The 21,161-nt window shown below is 40.7% G+C and overlaps 1 protein-coding gene across 5 annotated transcripts in view; it reads right to left on the reverse strand.

Moving 5' to 3' along the window:
- mcu (mitochondrial calcium uniporter) overlaps nucleotides 1-21,161 on the reverse strand; it is a 57,740-nt gene that overhangs the window by 17,712 nt on the left and 18,867 nt on the right. The window contains exons 2-3 of one of the 5 annotated variants that reach the window (XM_086122152.1): nucleotides 11,141-11,254; nucleotides 3,928-3,949 (exon numbers count right to left, since the gene is read on the reverse strand). The exons of 1 other annotated variant lie outside the window; for it this stretch is intronic. In XM_086122152.1, the coding sequence (XP_085978278.1) occupies nucleotides 3,928-3,949; nucleotides 11,141-11,205 (87 nt within the window). In that variant the 5' untranslated portion in view covers nucleotides 11,206-11,254. The remainder of the gene's footprint in view (nucleotides 1-3,927; nucleotides 3,950-11,140; nucleotides 11,255-21,161) is intronic. 3 more of the 5 variants (XM_086122153.1, XM_086122150.1, XM_086122149.1) reach the window with 3 other exon arrangements.

Below are 21,161 nucleotides of genomic sequence, written 5' to 3' on the forward strand. Positions count from 1 at the left end.
GCCAACTCGACTTATTCAGGACTATAAAGTGGTCATTCTACTAACATGTGATCTATACGTTCTGACCTTGATTGTGACTGACTTTGAATCATCAAATGTTGAGTACTGTTCAAACAGCTCATGTCCGACTGCTCCTTCTATGGAGCAGAATGCTACTGTGAACACCCATTTTTTTTGACTGGAGCAGCTTGATGCGACAAATAAAAACTTTCAACGGGGGTTACAAAAATGTTAAGCTTTAGGATAGTCTTCCATATCTGATCCCCCTCTGGGTGTGAGGAAACGGGCATCAAAAAAAGACAACTGCGCATAATGTTCATTTTGGGATTTTTCAGGGAAAGTCCATAATGGCTGTTATTAAAACCAGCCCGCCTGGAAACGTCTCGGGATCCCCCGGGGAGAGCTGGAAGAAGTAGCTAGGGAGAGGGAAGTCGGGGCTGCTGTTGCCCCCGCGACCCGGCCCCGGATAAGCGGTAGATGATGGATGGATGGATGGATAAAACCCATATCAGCATTAGGTTATCACCATTTTTTTTCTGGTCTGCAATGCTCAAGGATGTAATACGTCCTACTTTTCTCACTGCCTTGCTCTCAAAACCTCACCAAAAATTATTAGTAAAACAATACTTACAATACAATACATCCTGATTTATGTATCGCCTCCACAACAGCAGCAGCTGGAACAAAGCACTTAAAACAGTTAACGTAAAGTAAAATAATAAACACAACACATAAAATAAAACATGGACAGTCGTGCATTGATAACATGGAGAAATCAGATTGTTTATCAGCAGTGTAAATCCCTTTCACGTCGCCTGTAAAAGATGGTATTTTCCTGTTTTTCACCATGTCACTGTTCTGTACAAATGTCTCTGACACGGAAGGGGAGGGGGAGGAGGGGGGGGGGGCTATATGTGTCCATGTGCACCAAGAGAAAAGTGATAATCCAAGGCGCTCGGCTTGCTTTCCACACTCAAAGCGTTGCTGCCACAAGCAGAAACTAGCAGCCGGCCACCGCGATCACTCACCAAGCCAAGTGAGGCAGAAGAGTGGATGACCAAACGACAGCAGGAACGTGCCACCAAGATCTTGTCACTCTAAATCAAGTCGGGCTAGCCATTGGTGCACAAGTATGTGGAGCATGATTTGGGCATACGGCATGAGATCCGGCCCCCAAAAAAAGACGATTTTAACAAAAGCATGAAACAAAAGATGTTATTAATATACCTGGGAATTGTTTAAAATTGTGAAGCAAATGCATACTGTATATGTTTGAACAACACTATGTAATGAGATGTATCACCCATATTTCTTCCGAGTTTATTTTGAAAAGAAAATCACATTACATGGAACACTTTTTGGTAATAATTTTACCAATCGAACTCCTTTCGCGTAACTGAGTGTGTCACTGTGTGCCTGCATGAGTTGTGTGTGTAAGGGTGACTCGCCAGACTACAGCATCCCAGTTAAGGCAATGAATGTCTCCTGAGGCTGCAGCTGCTATTTATGAAGTGGGGCATGGGAATGTTCCTTTTGAGGAAACACTGAGTGTATTCCTCCTCATGACAGCCCTGTTCTTATGACACAGAATGCCTTAGCAATGACTCAGACGAACTGTTGAAGCCCTTTCTGTTATTGCACTGATCCTCCATGCAAGATAAGACAGCTCAAAAGTTTAGCAAAAATTCAGCTTCAGTAGATGTCTGATTACATCACTCTGTGCTCCATGGAGAGAGACAGAGAGAGAGAAAAAGACACAGGGAGTGAGCGACACCTCGAAATCGGACTCCATGGAATTGCTGCTCTCTGCCTTCTCGGCTGTGTCAGCAGCTCTGTCTGAGTTTTACTTTGCGCCATTCCACATGGACATGGCATAGCATGCAGCAAGAAGTGTTGTAATTAACTGACATGTGCTTTACCAGCCACTGTGGAGGTGGCTGTGTATGTCTAATTTGGCATTTTCCCCCCAGGATGCATGCGTGCATGGCAGAGATCCGATCACTCAGGCCGATGTTATAGACTTTATGATACACTGCCAACAAAGAAATACGATTCACTCCAATTAAGATGGGACAAAATCCAAGCTGCTTGCTCATGTGTGGGGCGTAAAATAAGGGGGGAAAAACCTGTACACTGTAATATTTTAATCACTTTTTCATGTAAGAATCATTGCAGGTGAGTACTAAAAGGGGATATCTGTCAATCATATACTGTATATATATATATATATATATAGAGAGAGAGAGAGAGAGAGAGGGAGAGAGAGAGAGAGCGAGAACGAGAGAGAGAGAGTGAGAGAGCTGAAAAGGGGTCAGCATGACAATGACTGAGATTCTTGTTTTTATTTTAAACACCGTGTGAAATCTACCTGAAAAAATGGCAAATGCTTTAAATGTGGATTATTATTGCTGTTAATTATTTCATTTTCTTCCTGGTGAAGCCATGCTGTGTATGGCAACATGCCCGCACAGACACTGTAGGTTCTGAAATTGGCTGTTCGACATCTTATTTGTCCTAATAGTAGCTCTTAGAGAACTATGCAAGATACTCTAATACTAACAACGGTTACAGGAAGGAAGCACGGTACTCCAGGGTGCCAAAATCATCTATGGAAATTAGCAGAGCCAAAGCAATACGGTGTCGGTTCCCAAATCTGAGCAAAGAAAAATGGCATTGAAGGCTTAATTGCTCGTGGAAGCCAAGAATCAGTCAGACCAGTCAGGAGGAAATGTAACAACTGGTGCTGCATAATAATACACTCAATGGAAATACATGGGCAGTGAGATATGAAGACAATGACTTTGGTCTGAGGATTATGGAGACTTATTTGCTAAATTTGAGGGCGCAGTGTCATTTCGGGCACATCAAAGGGTAACAATGGAGGACACACTGAATTGAGATTAGAGGAAAGGGACAAATTTAATAATCGTCTTCCTTGAGCTGTGGAATTGGATCCAGCACTAATCTCAGTTGACTTTATTAGCATTATCAATCCACCTTGCGTCCCCTTGTGTGGTCTGTGTGCTGTGTTTGCTCATCACTTCGAGAGCCAGAACCAACACGTCACACTCACAGACACACATAGGAGGCAATGAGATACTGCCTGGGACCGTTTTGCGGTCTGAAAATTGGTCTGTCTGCTTATTTGAGTGCTGCATCCACTCTTTAAGCCCCGCAGGTAGCAGAAATGACAGATTTAGAGACATTGGCCCACTTTCACTTGAGTCTATGCGAGTCAGCGAGTGGACCTGTAGTGCCCGTGATATATTTAAATACTTTTTGCTTTAGAATTGACCTGAAAAAATTACTGACATAAAGCAGATATGAAGTGAAGTGTTCAGAATTGTGCCATGAAGCTGACAAAATACTTTGAAGCAATGCCATGACACCATTGTCACGTTGAGGTTTATTGCCCATAATCTTGGCTGTCATTTTTGTACATAGCAGAATTATTACAATTTTTCAGAATGAAGGACAGGCGGCACAAGTTTTCTTTGATAAGTCCGTTGCGTCATTGTTACGCTATGAAATGAGAGTAAAATGAACAGAATACTGATAAGGACATTTAGCCACAGAATCGCATTAGCAATTAACTTTCATAGCTAAAGGGAAAACCTGGGAGCCTACGACTTGTGTCTGAGATCTGGTGTACAAAAACACATAGCTAAAAAGTGGTTACAGCAGTTATTCCCTTGAAGACTTCAATAATTTGTGTCCAGCGTGTCAAGAATTTGTTGCATTCGTGTTATGGATTAAATGGTGTAACTACGGTACGTTAAATCAATGCAGTTTTGCAAATAATACATGTGATCGCTTTATTCAATGGTACATAAAAGAGGGATTAATTTGAAGCCAACAGTGAAAATGGGTTAAACTAAAGATTTTAAAGATGCAAACGAGTTAAGATCTAAAAATAACTTAACTTACCAACATGGTCAATTTGCAAAATCTAGGGAGGGAAAAATAGAAAGGTATCAAAGGCAGAAATAGTTGACTTTTAACATTGAAGGAAAAGATTTTTTCTTCTTTTTCATCATTTGTGCTTTTTCTTTTTTTTTAATGAATGTTGCAATTTCTAAAAAGATCAAGACACAACAGCAAAGGCCAGCACACATTTTACACACAAGTGTGACAATTTACACTGGGAATCCTGATTAAACGTAGACAAGAATTATGAGGAAGCCCAGCCAAGGAAAGGATTTAACATTTGACGAAAAAAATACAGCATATATAAAATCTGTGAATACAGGATTTGTGATCATTTTATGGCTACAAACTAACATTGGCAGAATATTTCTGTGACTAAGATGCATTCAAGCTCTGTGGAGCTGGTTTACTTTTCCAATAACTAGAAACAGTAGACGCTTACGCAGGAGTAAACTTCTACTCGACTGCTTCGTGGTGGAAGCGAAGATTTTTTTTTTCGAACTAGAGTCAAGGCTTGGACAGTATTCACCCCCTAATGTGTGTTCACATTGCAAACCACGGCTGGAAAATGTAAACAGAGCTCAGCAGATATGAATGAAATTACTAACATACACAAAGGCACAGACAGGCACACACATATACACACACAAGAACAACTCAGTCAATAATGTCATTAGAGATCATAATGGCATCTCAGCTTTACAGGCCACTGTAGGCTTCTAAGCCGTCAAGTGTTAGTGATCCATGTGACATGAAGGAATAATCAATTTCATTTGAAACGCGCTTAGTACAGCAACATGGTCAAGGAGCAATTTATATAAGAAATACAGTATTGAGGTCATCACATTTTTGAGGGTTTTGTTCTTCTAGATGACCAAGGTTAATTGAAAGGGTATAACACTTTTTTGACTTTTGTTTACAACAACTGAAGAATACCTAGAAATTTTGCGGTACATAAAGCTAAACTAGCTTAACAGTTGAGTTGTGAAATTATACACTCATTCATTAGAAGTATACATCTGATTGACAGAAATATGACAAGAATCTTTCATGGCATGTATTTCTATTTACAATTCACCGCCAACATTGACAAAAAAAATATGATTTTAGTTCATACCTCCCCCAAGAAAGCTCTGTGCAGATTTCTAAAAATGAACCTTCGGGGTCAGCAAACACAGTCCCATCAATCTTTTTTTTTTCTTTTTTTTTCCAGGATTTCATTTCAACTCCCATTTGAGCTGCACATAGCATGCCACATGAATTGGTGTCACAGCACCACCAGCCTGCGCAACTAACAAAAAGCTACATTTGTGCAGGACCATTCTACATATCAAGGAGACACATTCAGCATATTTTGAAACAGTTGTCTACATAACACCAAGGTTTAAGAACTATAATACACTTCATGCACCCTATTATATGTCAAGCTGAAATAAGGCACTCAAGCAAGAGAGTCAACCCTACATACTGCTAGACTAATGGCTATTATTGAGTTTGTTGTCATACAGACTAGGGGCAGTGCTCAGGGTGACCGCACTTAGAGCCCTGACTTTTGAAAATAAAGGATGTATGTTTTATGATGCGACATTTTGAGCCTGTAATGGGTAATATAACTTACCGATATTTTAAGACCGAATTAAGAAATTGAGTTCTAAATTCAAACACATTGGGGGTCGATCAGCAACCTGGAACAAAATAGTTTTGACCTCCGAGGTTTGACTAAACTTCAAGAAGCCTAACAGGTGAACTGGTGAACAAACAGGAAACCTTTCAGTTGCGACAAAGCATGAGAAACAAAGATAATAATGTATATCCATTACTGAAAACTTAAATGAAATATATTTCAGGGTCTCAAATGAGAAATATGAAAATATATTCATTTATGGCCCATCAAAGCAAATGCCGGGACAAGAGAAGGCAATACAAGAAGAGTAGAAATAAAATTGACATGAAAATGGGAAGGGATGGATGGTTCACGACTTCTGTCGTTTGGGCAGTGCAATATGTTAACCTATTGGCAACAAATTCCATTTATGACGGTCTTCATAGCCCACCTGCTTTGTCGGGGGAAACAGGAGCCATTGTACTCAGCAACTCCCGTACTTTTATGACCATACGGCACATTAAAAGGTGCAGTGTCAGTTATGGGTGCTATTTCTGTATTTAATACATACACAAGATGCATTGCATTATTGGACGCCACCTCACCTTGTTTTGGCAGGAACTTAGCTTCATCTTCTTGACTTGGCGAAGCTCGTTCTCCTGCTTACTCGGCCATGGATTAAATTATCTGAAATTCTCTCGAGGCTACTCAATTCCCATGTTCTTCAGTGTCCCTTGAAGTTTGAACTGTGTTTCATAGGCGTGTCTCTTCATAGGTGCCATTCTCCGGGGTTCAAAGTGGGTGTCCCTTAAGCGTCCTCCCTCATCCCCACCCTTCCCCTTTAATGTCTGCATGCCGCCCTCTTGTTACATCCGCCTTTCCTTATATGAACAGCATTTCTGCATAACATCAGATCAACTTTTACGGATTTTGGAACTCTGTGCATAGATTAGCCGCCCGGCACCCCGTCCATTTTGGGGAAAAATTCAGACTTTGAAGTGCACCCTATATTCGTGAAAATACTATAATTCCTTTACTCTGCACAATGATCCGCCCTGACAAAGTCCGGGGAACATCTGTGTGTATTTCCTAAAAATACGAAATACTAAGTTTGTCAAAGACCTTTTACCCAAGAGCTTTGCGTGCAGTCCCACCCTGGCCCAACCCACACACCATCTTTTACGACTTCTATTGATAGCATTTCTTTCTCCAACGACATGTAGAGCTGGAACTACGACACAAAAAGAGAACTAGCTTCCTAGTGCCAAATACTTCCTCATTTAACTTTCACTCCATCCACGCCATAACTGAGTCACGGATGGGTCAAGAGGTCTGCATATGAATGGTTCTGTGTTGCGCATGTGTGTCTGTGTGCATGTGGAAACGTCAACCGGTAAGTCTCATAGGAAGCTGCAGCGAAATTGATGTATGCCAAGCAGCAACACATGGATGGATTGGGAGGCTCGGCCTTTGCCAAGGGAAGATAAGTGCCGATGTTGGGGCAATGTAGTGATGGAGAAGGATGATGATGATGGAATAGAGAGGGAGAAATGTGGGGGGGGGGGGTGAAAACAATGGAGCTCAGCTAGTGTTAGTTGCTCCATGTACAGCACTTTGTGTGCAGTGATGGGTGTTTGAAAGTGCTCTATAAATACATTTGAGTTGAGTTGAGTAGTGTACCAGGCCTAGCTAAGAACTGAAGACGGCAAGGTGAAATGACCTTCATTCAAGTTTGATATACAGGTATAATATTTCAGCTTTGCTGATTGGTCCACCTTCTACAACAAGCCCTGGCAAGGCAAACATTCCCAACTGAACCTACTGTTGCTCACTCCTGAACAAATAGCTATCCCCCTGGATACTAGATGTGATTGTAGAGGAAAACATGGGAGCTGACTGATTCCCTCTCAAGGACTCAGGGTAGGATGACATGAACATTAAAAAGAAAAAAAAACAGTAATATCTTATACAAAGACCAAAACTGTGCAAATGAGTCCTAAAATAAAAGTGAGATTTTTTTTTTCATGAAAGACCCAACTTTTGTTTTCCCCTTCCCATAAAGAGAAAAATCGAATGAGAATGACATTATTCAACTCTGAAAACACAACCATTGAGAGACTGACAAAACTGTTTATATGTTTGACAGTTTCATATCAGTAAATTAAATATTACCTTTGGGATGAAGGCATAACAAAATTGCCAAAGATAAGATCAATAAAAGTTGCTGCTTCCAAACATAAGTCACCTTAAAAATATAAATGACATCCACATAGAGTATAAAGTACTCCAAGTACATGCCAGATAGGTTGCCTAGGTGTAATAACAATTTTTTTTTTCGGTTAGGAAAATAAGCATATCAACAAACATGAGACAACATGATGAATGGCCTATTTTAAAACAGTTTTCATATATAGGGCGCACCGCGTTAAGTCACATAGAATAGAAGCTACAATAGTGGCTGGGTTTGCGTTATGCATCCACTAGACGGAGCTACGCTAAAGGGAATACAATACTGTACAGCTTTATTTATATAGCGCGTTCACAACCACTGCAGCTCTAACAATGCACTTTACAGAACATTTAAAATACTACGTCCAAGAAATCAGAATAGTGATCCATATCGAAGGTGCAACGGATTATAAGGTGCACTGTCGGTTTTTGAGAGAATTGAATGCTTTTAGGGTACGTCTTATAGTGCGGAAAATACACTAGTTGGTGGCACAAAGAAGTGCTGTCCACTCGGGCCTAAATTCACTTTAAGATCACTTTATGGTTACGCTTTCTGAGCAGCATTCAAACGAAACAAAAACAAAGTCCCTTTTCAAAAACATGACCATTGACATGTACACAAAAAGCAGAAACGACACCTTTTTCATCTATTTTCTGTTGTTTAAAGCGCCCTGCAGGCATAGCTTTGGCGATAGGATTATTCTTTTCTATCACTCGGCAGGAGAAGAAAACATTTCCTCTGTTTTCATTGTCCAACCACACCTAATGCCCACTGCAGTTAAATGTAAACACAGGCCGAGGGAAGAATGGGCTCATTTTTCAATGTACGATCACCCCCACCCGACCCACCTTCTCCTATTCAATGACACAAAATACATGTGTGTACCAACACAAATAAAGCACATTACATATTCGCTCACTACACGAAGGCAAATGGACAGTACATTCACAGAGTAAAAGTAATTGGGCTCATGCACAATACGGAACAAAACTGCAATGTGTCTCATCAATTTGTTATCCAATGAAAACTGGTGTGTAGACTCAGGGCTTATCTTGGTTAAATAAAATATGCTCTCATGACATTGAGTTAACTTTTATAATATCACGTACCTGCATCACTGGATATGAGCTATGGAGATCAAAAGGAAATACTTGTGATCTTAACGGGCAAGTCTAGATAAAAGACAAAGTGGCAGTGTAGAAAGCTGGAACGCAGATATGGAAAAGTCTACTGACAAAATATGCAATAATGTTGATAAAAATAAATGGAAAACGAAGTAATTCTGATAGAATTTAACTCAAGAGTGTTTCAAATTGTTTACGCCACGAGAAAGAGCCATCATTGCGGTAGAGCAACATTTTCCCTCATTCTCATCTATCTAAATAAGCAGGTGTATCACAAGGCACAATAATATTTCAGTTGACAGTTTTCATCACAGCAAATAGTAGCTATGTATGACATTGCTTCCAAAAATCTGGAATCAATTCTGACTCCATGTCCCACACTCAATCATCCTACGATTGACTGGCAACCTGTCCAGCGTGCAGACCACCTTTCGCCAACCGGACGAGGCTCCAGGCACTGGTAAGATCCTTCGGAACAGCATAGAAAATGGATGGCTCTATGTCCAGTTTTTTTTTTTCTTCCAAGCTCTTGCAATGATGTTGGGAGGGTTATGAATGAGTTAAATGCATGAAATACTGTAATGGATTAAGTACCCAACCAAACTGAGTTGGCAAATAAAATTGATGTAGCAAGTAGACATAGATTTTGGCAGCAACACAAAGAAATTGTATCTTAATGGACATTTGAGAGGATTGACATGGATGCAGTTTGTTAAAGCCCGTATCCTACTAAATGTTAAAAGGTGGAGTGTTTGCAAACGGAGGGTTCGTTCAAGGTCGCAAACCATCATAAAGAATGTCACAAGGAAATTTTGAACCGTTTCATGTCTCCTTATGAAATTGGTCCCAGAAGAAACCTATAGGGGTGTTCACACGGCACACATTTGCTCCGGCGCTGCACCGATGTATTTTGTTGCGATATATTTTGCACCGCAGCAAATTGTGTGGAGCGTTCACACGTACAAAGCCGCTGAGCGTGTCTGCAACGGCACAGTGTCGGTGCAGCCCCACTTGCGTTCACACGGCAGTTTCTGCAGCGGAGCAAAACGACAGAAAACAAATGAGCTGTCGTGTTGGTTCTTTTTAAAACGTATACACAACTCAAGCGACTACTGGACAGGCACGTCCTTCTCCTTCTCGGTCTCCGTGCCTTCTGCTCGAGAGTGACCGCCCCCGAAAACGTAAATCAACGATGACTTCAATGACACTCAGAAAAGCAAACACATCATGCGCCAAACAGAAAATCAAGAGAGGAAATCACTAAATAAATTATATGGGGGGCGGGGGGTTGTGAACACACAACAAAGGAACAAACTACACTAACAACTCCGAGACGGTCCAGTCTCCTACAAAAGGAAAGATATTACCAGCCAAGTCTTGTGTCATTATTAAACAAACACATGACGGAAGTCCGACAGAGCACGAAAGCAACACATTTTCGCCGTACGTACGCTTCACAAGCATTTGCTCTGGAGCAAATTTAACCCAGTTGCGTTCACACGTGCAAATTTACATCGGTGCTGCTTCGCAAACGAGCATTTGCTCCGGAGCAAATTTTTAAACCACCTCCCTGAGGTGGATCAAATTTGGTCCGGTGTAAGCCTTTTTCCGGGGCTACGCCGGAGCTAATTTGCACGTGTGAACGCTCTACTGGGGCAGCCCCGGCGTAGCACCGGACCAAATCTTGCCGTGTGAACACCCCTTATGATGTTCAACACGTAAACTAAGGTACTCAATTTCATTGAGTGAGACTTCGGGGACTCGTTTGCGTTTTCTGAATCGTAGGGGGTCGGTGTTTAATCTCATCTCAAGTTTTTCTTCATGTGGAACTGGTGTCACGTGACTGCACAGACTGCTTGACATCCTTAACAGCAGTCCAGCGCAATGGCACCCCGGTGGAGCGCTTTGCTTTTGAACACAGCAAATACATTTAAAATAGATTTTGCCTGTTAATGAGATCAATCAAAGAGCCGGTGTGCTAAGTAGGACTTGTAAAGTGAAGAGATTATAGATACAATGATTCATTAGCTGTCACAACAGACACACTTTGAAAAGGATTGTTTTAAGTGTAGCAGGCAGAATCATTGCTCTCAAAAAATGAGATCCAGTTCAAGATTTGAAAATATTGATTCAACTGTGGGAATTGTACTGATGTGGCTCATATAGGGGTTGGTAATGTTGATACTGTGTGAATTGTTATATTTCCAATTTTTGGTATTAAAACCCATATGCAAAAATAAATAAATAAATACTAACCTGCGGGGAGAGGGCAGTGGTAGGCTGAGTGAAGAGTGTGGAGTGGGCTGCTGATCGCAGGCCATGTACTCTCCTGACAGTCTGGCGCGTGAATGGCGCAGACAGTATCTCCTGCTAAAGAGAAGACGACGAAATAAGTTTAGGGATGTCATCGTCAGCTCAAATTGGAAAAAAAGTGACTGTCGTGTAGCACAGTTAAACACCAGAAGGGTTTACAGAAGCTTCCTCAAAAGAGGATTACAATAATGAAGCGGGAAAGTGGATGCTGTTTGGCTTCCTCTTCTTCACAAACTGCAATGATTTACTTCTTGCTCACACATCATGTGGTTGCAAAAGTCTGTGTAAGATGTTATCCAACAACCCATTTGTGTGTATTCCCATTATTCAAACTTAGAGTAAAGATAAGTCAGCGATCGCATGGAACACTCTTAGTTACCAAACTGAATGAACGACCCAGCATTAACTACTATTATAGAGCCCTGTGTTTTGTCTTTTTATTACCCAGAGGTCTCACGACAAATCAACTCGGTGCAATGTGTATACATTGCAACCTCTAAAGTCTAACGGCTGAAGAATGGATCATTTCTATTTCCTCTATTTGCTAAGGGACGGGGGTTGACCGGCATCCTGGAACGGAATGTGTTTGACCTTAGAAGAATGATAAGTAGCAGCAATCAGTTTTAAAAACTTCACCAGTACATTTTAAGGGCATGTTATATCAAGTTTGTCAATAAAGTAACGCACGGTCCAAAGTACATTAGAGGTTAAGATATTATCCCAAATGTACTTGGTTTGTGAAATAACTATATAACTATATCTGGGTAATGTTGAATGACATGAAAGGGTTGCAGCCGCTTCGGTTTTTGTGGCACTACATCAAGCTTATGAACACAGTCACATTGATGCAACATGTAACATATGAAAATTCCCCAAAGGAAAGAAAAAAATGTTTACAACAAATGTAATGCTCGAAGGAAAAAAAAAAAGGTACAGATTGCAGCTTTTAAAAAATATTTTTTTAATATCAGGAGGTTATTCATTCATAGTCTTGCAAATTGCAACAGAGTCAGTCGCTTATTTGCGTAAAGCACAGTATACAAATCTATATCAGAATATGTTACTTTATCCAATCCATGCGTGATTTCAGTACAGGCAATATTCAATCACCCATAATGGGTTTTACACATACAATATTCAAGAGAAAGAATGTTAAGGTAAAACGAATGTGATTTTTGGCACCTTGATCAAGTTCTTATTCGTTACAGAGGACTGATACTTACTGCCTAACACCCCAGGAAAAAAAGGGCCTGGTGACACATGGATTAAATTATTTTGCTGGTGTGCATCGAGACAAAACTCTTTGTAATACATTTTAGTGTTTATAATACATTATTTCAATCCTAATGAGGTCAGTAGAAAACATGTTAGCTGCGTAATACAAAACTAACATTGTCAGAAGAAGCAAAAGAAAACATCAAAGTTATCTGAATATTGCATTTTCTTGTATAGTGGCTGGAGGTTCATCTGCTACCCGAACTGAGCTAACAGGGCATTTATTTTTTGGGGGGGGGGGGGTGATTAATTGGGAGAAGGGTTTTTCACCAATAATTAAGCTTGATTAAAATAATCAATATTACAATATGTCAAATAAAACGAGACTTTAAAACTAAATAAAAGGGCGTTTACAAAGAAAATCCATACAAGTAGAAACGGCAAGAAGGCAGAGGCAGACTTGGCGGAAATAATTCATAGTTGCAGAGCTCCGTGGAACATAAAAGTGGACACAACCTTTTGGAGCAAGAACATGAATTCCCCTTTAATACTAAACAGGGAATCTAGCCTCACAAATCCAGAATAGAGAATCGATGACTGTTTACCTTTCCACATATTCCAAGCAAGAACTATGATGTCGCCGGTAAATGAAAGACTTTCTATTATTCATCATAAATGTGTCAGCAGCATTTGCAAAATAAACTACAGCAACTTTGTTTGGCCCGGGCTGGGCAATTCAATGCTTGATCACACTCCCAGTTCCAAAGAGGAACTAGAGCTTACCATTAAGATAAGCAGTGAACCTTCGTACTATGATCAAGTGTTGCTGCAGGATTATTGCCTCTTGCTTATCTATTTTAGGTCAGGCATACTGCATCAACCCTTACGCGGGGCGTGCCTTCAAACCTCCAGTGACTAAACACAGTGTCTAATGAACAATACACGAGACTCTTTTCCAGGGTATCCATATTAACACAAGAATGTCGCTGCGATTCATGCAGGGCAATAAAATCAGAGCTTGCTTCTTAAAAAATGTCTTAAATGTTCACCGACAATCAAAATGATAGACACACTACAAACACTGTCTATGAACAAGACACAAGCTTCTCTTACAGTGTATTCCGATGAAGGGACAACTCATTAACAAGCATGTCGCTGCGATTCAAACAGCGCAATAAAACCAGAGCGCCTGCTTTCTTCAGAGGTGCAGAGTCAACTGTGACCTATATGTACCATCAGGCGTGTGGACCACGAAAGGGAGGCCCAATCTATTTCTGGAGATTTGATTGTCAGAGAAGACAGCAGCTGTTCTCTCTCGATACCTGCGCTACAACAAACCAAGTGGAATCATACAGCAATCCATGCACGCACAAAACACGTCTCGGTCTCTTGACACGAGAGAATCATGAAAGGTAAAACACACACACAGACACACGCACACAGACGCACACGCACACAAAGTTTGTATCCTTGCAATAAACAGTCACATTCCAAAGTGAAGGAACATGGAACGCTGGGATGGAAACCAGAACAAGGTTTACCATTCCTAACAGCGGTGAGTTGAACTTAACCACGCTACACGATCGAAAAGGGGATCCAGAGAACACGCCATAAGAGTCAAACAAACGTCAGAGCCCGACATCTATTTCCTATCATATCAGTCCAGTAGCGGTAGAAGCTGCTGAGGGTCTTTGCAGACAAATGAACAGGAATGCGAATATTTCTGAGTTAAGCGATCATCAAGAGCAACCAAATAATATCTTGTAAAAGGATGGCTCAAGAGGAAGGAGTGTATGATGGCCATTTTTAACCATTTCATGTTCTCTTCTCCACATTTGAGGAGAATGCCCATACTTAATATTGCATACTGAGAATCGTCTGACATTAGCCTGCAACTTTATGTTTCAGCATTAATGCAAAGGGTCCTGGCGACAATGAACAAAATAGAAGTATTACCTGCGCAATAAATGATGTGCTTTCTCATTCCAACCATCTGTCACTTTCTTATCTTTTAGTTGCTCATTCATCATCTCTACACTTGTAAGGGAAAAGCAGTTAGCCTGCTGGAGAAGAGGAAAGATGGCGGGGGTAAGAGTGGGCACGGGAAAAGACAATCACTGGCTACAGAGAGGCGAACAAAGACAGGAAGAGAGGAGTTGGGAAAGGAGCAGAAAAATGATATTTCCGAGACATTAAGCACAGAGTACAGTAAAACCAGTGGCTGGCTACCCATGCAGATTAAAGAGGCTGGGCGACTGCTGAGTGACCGCGAGCCAATGAAGACATTTGGAGCAGAGGAGAATTGATCCAATCAGAGGGGCTTCCCTGCAAGTTCACTGATGACAGGCAGGAGCTCAAGGACAGAAAGCCAAAGGGCTTTGAAGGACTCAACCCGTTCATGACAAGTCAAATTTCCATTCAAATGAAAAGTAATGAAACGACTTTTCAGAAAAGCAAGCAGTTTAATCACATTTGCATCTGCAGAGCCCCTTGTGGAGAGCTGGTAAAACGTTCCCTTCTTGAGCATCGTTGGCTACTCTATTTTCTCCCGCTCTAAGTTTTTACAGCCTCGACAGCAAAAAGGCCCCTTGCTCTTTGGGAAGAAAAACAGCTGATCAGTCACGTTGGCCCTCTAATTAAGTGCATTAATTTTCAATGAGACAGGAAGCCTTTCTAATGTAATTCTTCACTCTCTCAGCAAACACAATGTACCCTACTTCCTTCATTAGTCTTCTGGACTGTTTCTTTGCTCAAATGCAATGAGTACCAGGCATTGATTAGGGTTCGGCGTGTATTAGAAGAGTCCATCTCAAAAGGTGGAGCGGGCCCACATAGAAATGAGGCGATGTCGGGGGAGGAATGATTCCTTCTTGTGACTAACTCTGGATCACAGGTGTCAAACCCAAGGCCCGGGGGCCAGATCCAGCCCGACACATGATTTGATGTGGCCTGCGAAAGCAAATTATGTGTGCCAACTTCCATGATCCTTGCGTTTGTCAGGTGGAATAAATAATAGAGATTTTGCAATAAGTTTTTACCCTGTTTACACTGACTTGAACAATTAAATAAAAAATGACAGTTGACATGGCTGACTTCAAAACTAGTAAGCCATCAATTTGTTGTGTACAACAATACGATGAGACGATTAAACATGCATTTCATTTCACTGCCATAACGGCCCTTCGAGGGAAGACGTAACTCCAAAAAATGAGTTTGACAGCCCTGCTTGAGATCATTAAGAATGGCCAATTGTATTGCTCATTAGGCTGCCACGCTGTGACACAATCAAAAAAGTTTTCCGCGGCACCTCTCATTTTGTGCCGTATACACCTGACTTTCAGACCCGCTATATACAGATACTATACCACGCGTGCTATATTGGCACATACTGTACTCCCACATTGCAAAAAGAACTGTTCAGCAATTTGCAGGGGAAATTTTGATTGCGCTAGGAAATAGATTAGCTTACACATCGGTATGACTGCACAAATAAGTTTGCACCCGATTTTGCACACCTAGACCTTTCGGTCAACAGGCCCTTGAATTGTTCTTTTGTTTTGCTTTTTTTTTTTTTTCCAATCCATAATTGTTATGGGATTCTTGTTGAAATATTTATCAGCTTTTTCCCTCTGGTACATCCTGCAAAACATAAAACTCTCCATAAAAGACAGTTTACAGGTGACACATCTTCTCTGCTGAGTATTATGGTCGAGAGAGCGAATGTGAAACGTTACAAATACCAAGTGGTTTGACTGGGGTTTTTTTCCTTACAGAAAAAAAGTAACTGTCTCTTGGAGAGATTGGCAGGTACTATATCTGTTCAAGCGGAAAAAGTACGTATCATTTGACAGGATACTGTCTGATGTACAACAATGGCTAATATTCCCGATGTACAGCAAAATCTTATATTTATGGGCGATGTACAAACCACACAATGCTAGGAAAGTTGGAAAAGGGAAGAACCAACCACAAAGCTGTGAGAACAAAACATAAACCGGACAGAAAACGCATTCAGAAAGCATCACATGCTAAAGTGTGAGTTGCTACGCATTGCAGAGCGGAAAGAAGGAGCAGCAACAGCAAAGTCAATATTTCTCTCGTGTGAAGCTTTCCCACATTTGAAAGTAAAGAACAGAGCGAAACATGGTGGCAGCGCGTGTGTAGAAATTGGCGACGTGAAGAGGGGGTTGGACGAAACGCTAGCTCGTTAGCACGGAAGCTAACCGCGGTCGTTAGCACAGAAGCTAACTGCGAAAAGTCGCTACGCAGCTGGAACCCACCACCAGAGACCAACCAGCCGAACGCCAGCGAGCGTGAGGGAGCCGGCAACCCCACTTGCCACGTTAGAAACACCCAGCAGCAAGCCCACTGGACACGTCACAAACTAGCATACAACTGGCTAGCAACGAGACCCGACAAAATGCCACCCAAACAGAAGCAAGACACAAAGCAGGATGAGGATTTCCTGACCCTCACTCAAGTAAACGAATTACTCCAGCAACAAAAAGAGCTTTTTACGGCGCTCTTGCAACAACAACAGGAACATTTCAAAGGATTTGTCAAGATGATAATAGACTCAACAAACTCACGACTTGACACTTTTACCAGGGAAGTCCAAGAAATAAAAAACAGCATCAACTTTACCCAAAAACAGGTAGACGACATAAAAAAAAATCTAATCTGTCAAACTGGCCTTTCCAAAGACATGCAAACAGAATTCTACAAAATATGTGACGGCATGCTTGTATTAACAGACAAGATGGACTACTTGGAAGGACAGTCAAGAAGAAACAACTTGGTAATTGATGGAATTGAGGAAAAACCGGGAGAAACGTGGACTGAAACAGAGGAAAAAGTTCAAAACATCCTCAAGGAGAAGCTGCTGATACAGGGGCAAATTGAGGTGGAGAGAGCTCACCGCACAGGAAGACAAGAACCTGGAAGACCTCGACCGAGGCCAGTTGTGGTGAAATTTCTCAAATACAAGGACAGATCAAGGATCCTACAAAAAGCAAAATACTTAAAAGGCTCCAACATCTACATCAACGAAGACTTTACAGATGCCGTACGACAAAAAAGAAAAGAGCTCCTCCCAAAATTAAAAGCTGCACATGACAGAGGGGAAACTGCCTACTTAAGACATGACAAACTTATCGTCCACCCCCGCACCAGTACTCCAACACAACAGGCTCGAGTTCAACACCATCAAGCAGCATACTGAGAATTATTCACCACCCGAAGATAAAAACTCTGACCCTACTGAAGCAGGAAATTCACATACCAAAAAACATGGACTTCAAACCCTTTGATGACCCTTCCAACCCTTTGATGACTTCCAACCCTACTGACCACAAGACATTTGACCCTGAGAACAACTTGGACCCGGACAATACCTTTTTCAAGACCGACCGACCGCGAGGGAGCCAGCGACAACCGACCGTGAGGGAGCCAGTGATGACCGCGAGGAAGCCAGCGACGACTGCAGGGAAGCCAGCGACCGCGAGGAAGCCGGGAGACAACCAGCCAGCGACCACCGCGAGGGAGCCAGCGACGAGCGCAAGGGAGCCAGAGACGACCGAGAGGAAACCAGCGACGACTGCAGGGGAGCAAGTGACCGCGAGGGAGCCGGGAGACAGCGAGCCTGAGGGAGCCGGGAGACAACCAGCCAGCGCGCGTGAGAGAGCCGGGAGGCAGCCAGCCAGCGAGCGTGAGGGAGTCGGCGACGACCGCAAGGGAGCCAGCGACCACGAGGGACCCAGGAGACGTCCAGCCAGCAACCGCGAGGGAGCCAGTGATGACGGCGAGAGAGCGAGCGACGACAGCGAGGGAACCAACGACGACCGCGAGGGAGCCAGCGACGACCGCGTGGGAGCGGGAAATTCACATCCCAAAAACATGGACTTCCAACCCATTGAAGATATTGACTATAAGCCATTCGATCCCGAGAACAATTTGGACCCAGACAATAACTTCTTCCAGAACAAACAAAGGGTAACAAACTCTGACTATTACCTGGATGAACAATTCAACACTAATATAAAATTGGAAAATGCACTTTCAGTAATACACTTAAACAGTAGAAGTCTCTATAAAAACTTCACAAAAATCAAAGAATACCTGACTAAATTCAATAAATTTAAAATAATTGCCATATCAGAAACTTGGCTTGATGAAGATAAAACAACTGAAATGGAAATAGAAGGTTATGAAATGTTTGCAACTAATAGGGAAAACAAAAAAGGAGGGGGGGGGGGGTTGCAATATATGTAGACAAAGCACTTAAATGCAGTAAAATCGAGAGATTGACAAACACAATAGAAAACCTAATGGAATGTCTAACCATTGAAATACATAATAAAAAGGCATCAAATATCATCATAAGCTGCATCTATAGGACACCAGGATCATGTATTGACACATTCAATAAATAACTAACAGATATGCTCAGTTACAACAACGATAAGAAAACACGAATATGTGGTGACTTTAACATTGACTTATTAAACCCAAATGGACACAAAAAAACAACCGACTTCATAAATACTATGTACAGCAACAGCTTTTTCCCAGTAATCCTGAAACCTAGCAGAATAACAGTTGACACGGCCACATTAATAGATAACATATTTATAAATAAGATTGATCATAAAATGGAAAGTGGACTTCTCATTAATGACATAAGTGACCACCTACCTGTTTTTGCAGTTTTTCATAATTATTTTGATAGAAAAGCTAAGTCAACAACTCACATAACAGAAATAAGACTAAGAACCCAACGCTCCACCGATGCCTTTAAGCAAGACCTAGAAAAACAAAACTGGACCGAGGTCTACTCAAACGAAGACCCAAATACAGCGTTTGAAGTATTTCAGTCTACCATAATCTCCTTATATGATAAACATTTTCCATTAACTAAAGTCTCCAAAAAGTATAAAGACCCAAGTAAGCCATGGATAACGAAAGGCATAGAAAACGCATGTAAAAAGAAAAACAATTTATATAAATTGTTTTTAAAATTGAGAACTGAAGAAGCAGAAAAAAATAAGACCTATAAAAACAAACTAGTAAATATTATAAGAACCAGTAAAAGAGATCATTATCATGCACTATTAGAGCAGAATAAAAGTAACACACAAGAAATATGGAAGATACTTAACCAAGTAATCAGAAATAGTCCTAAAAAATTGGATTATCCAGAGTATTTTATCAAAGGCAAAAATACTATTTTGGAAAAAACTGCAGAAATAGCAACTGGATTTAATGAGTATTTTGTCAACATTGGCAGTAACCTAGCAAAACAAATTCCTGATCCAACAAACTTGTTTGAAATAGATAGATATGTAGAAAAGAACTCCTCCACGATGTTCCTTACTGCTGTAAAACAAGAAGAAGTATCAAATATTACAAAAACTTTTAAAAATAAAAAGTCAACTGATTGCTTTAATATTGATATGACAATAATAAAGCAGATTATAGAATATGTAGTGCGACCCTTCACGCACATATGCAACCTGTCATTCAAAGCTGGTATCTTTCCATCAAAAATGAAAATTGCTAAAGTTATTCCAATCTATAAAAGTGGAGAAAGACATCGGTTTACAAATTATAGACCAATATCACTACTACCACAATTTTCAAAAATATTAGAAAAACTATTTTCTCGCAGACTTGATAGCTTTATACAAAAGCATGCGCTGTTAAGTGAGAATCAATATGGCTTCAGGGAAAAACGGACCACCTCAATGGCAGTTATGGAGTTTGTGGAAGCAATAGCCACTAATATAGACAACAAAGAATTTACTGTTGGGGTTTTCCTAGATCTAAAAAAAGCTTTTGACACAATAGATCACAGTATATTATTGAAAAAACTAGAAAGATATGGCATTAGAGGTGTAGTTTATAAATGGATAAAAAGTTATTTAGAAAACAGATATCAGTACGTGCAACTCAACAATAAAAAAACGAATCAACTGAAAATCACTCACGGAGTTCCTCAGGGGTCAGTGCTTGGTCCAAAACTATTCATCTTATATATAAATGATATCTGCAAGGTCTCAAAACAATTTAAATGTGTCCTATTTGCTGATGATACAACTTTCTACTGTTCTGGAATAAATCTGAAACAGCTCCTGACAACCGTAGAAAACGAATTAAACAAATTAAAAAACTGGTTTGACAGAAATAAATTGTCACTTAACCTGAAAAAATCGAAGTTAATTGTTTTTGTCACAAGACCAATCAAACACCAAGCTAAAATTATGGTAAACTCAATTGAGATAGAAAGAGCGTATGAAACCAAGTTTCTCAGATTAGTAATAGACTCAAAACTATGTTGGAAGCCACATATCGATAACGTAAAAAAAAAAATAGCCAAAACCGTAGGGATCCTCTACAAAACCAAGGAAGTGCTAAATAAGAGATCTTTGTACACATTATACACTTCATTATTATTACCATATATGACCTACTGTGTGGAAATATGGGGAAATGCCTGCAAAACAAACACACTCCCTATTCTCAACCTACAAAAAAAAGCAATTCGAATTATTAATAGATCAAAATATACGGAACCCACAAATCCACTATTTATCAAATTAAATACGATGAAATTTTATGACCTGGTTGACTTTAAAATCGGCCAATTAATGTACAAAGCACACAATAACCTGCTCTGCCAAAACATTCAGAAGTTTTTCGAAATTCGAGAAAGCAGCTATGATTTAAGAGGTACCAACTTATTCAAAAAACT

The sequence above is a fragment of the Hippocampus guttulatus genome, chromosome 10, assembly GCF_054856545.1.
Source record: "Hippocampus guttulatus isolate MCC_2025c chromosome 10, RoL_Hgut_1.0, whole genome shotgun sequence".
Lineage (NCBI taxonomy): Eukaryota > Metazoa > Chordata > Actinopteri > Syngnathiformes > Syngnathidae > Hippocampus > Hippocampus guttulatus.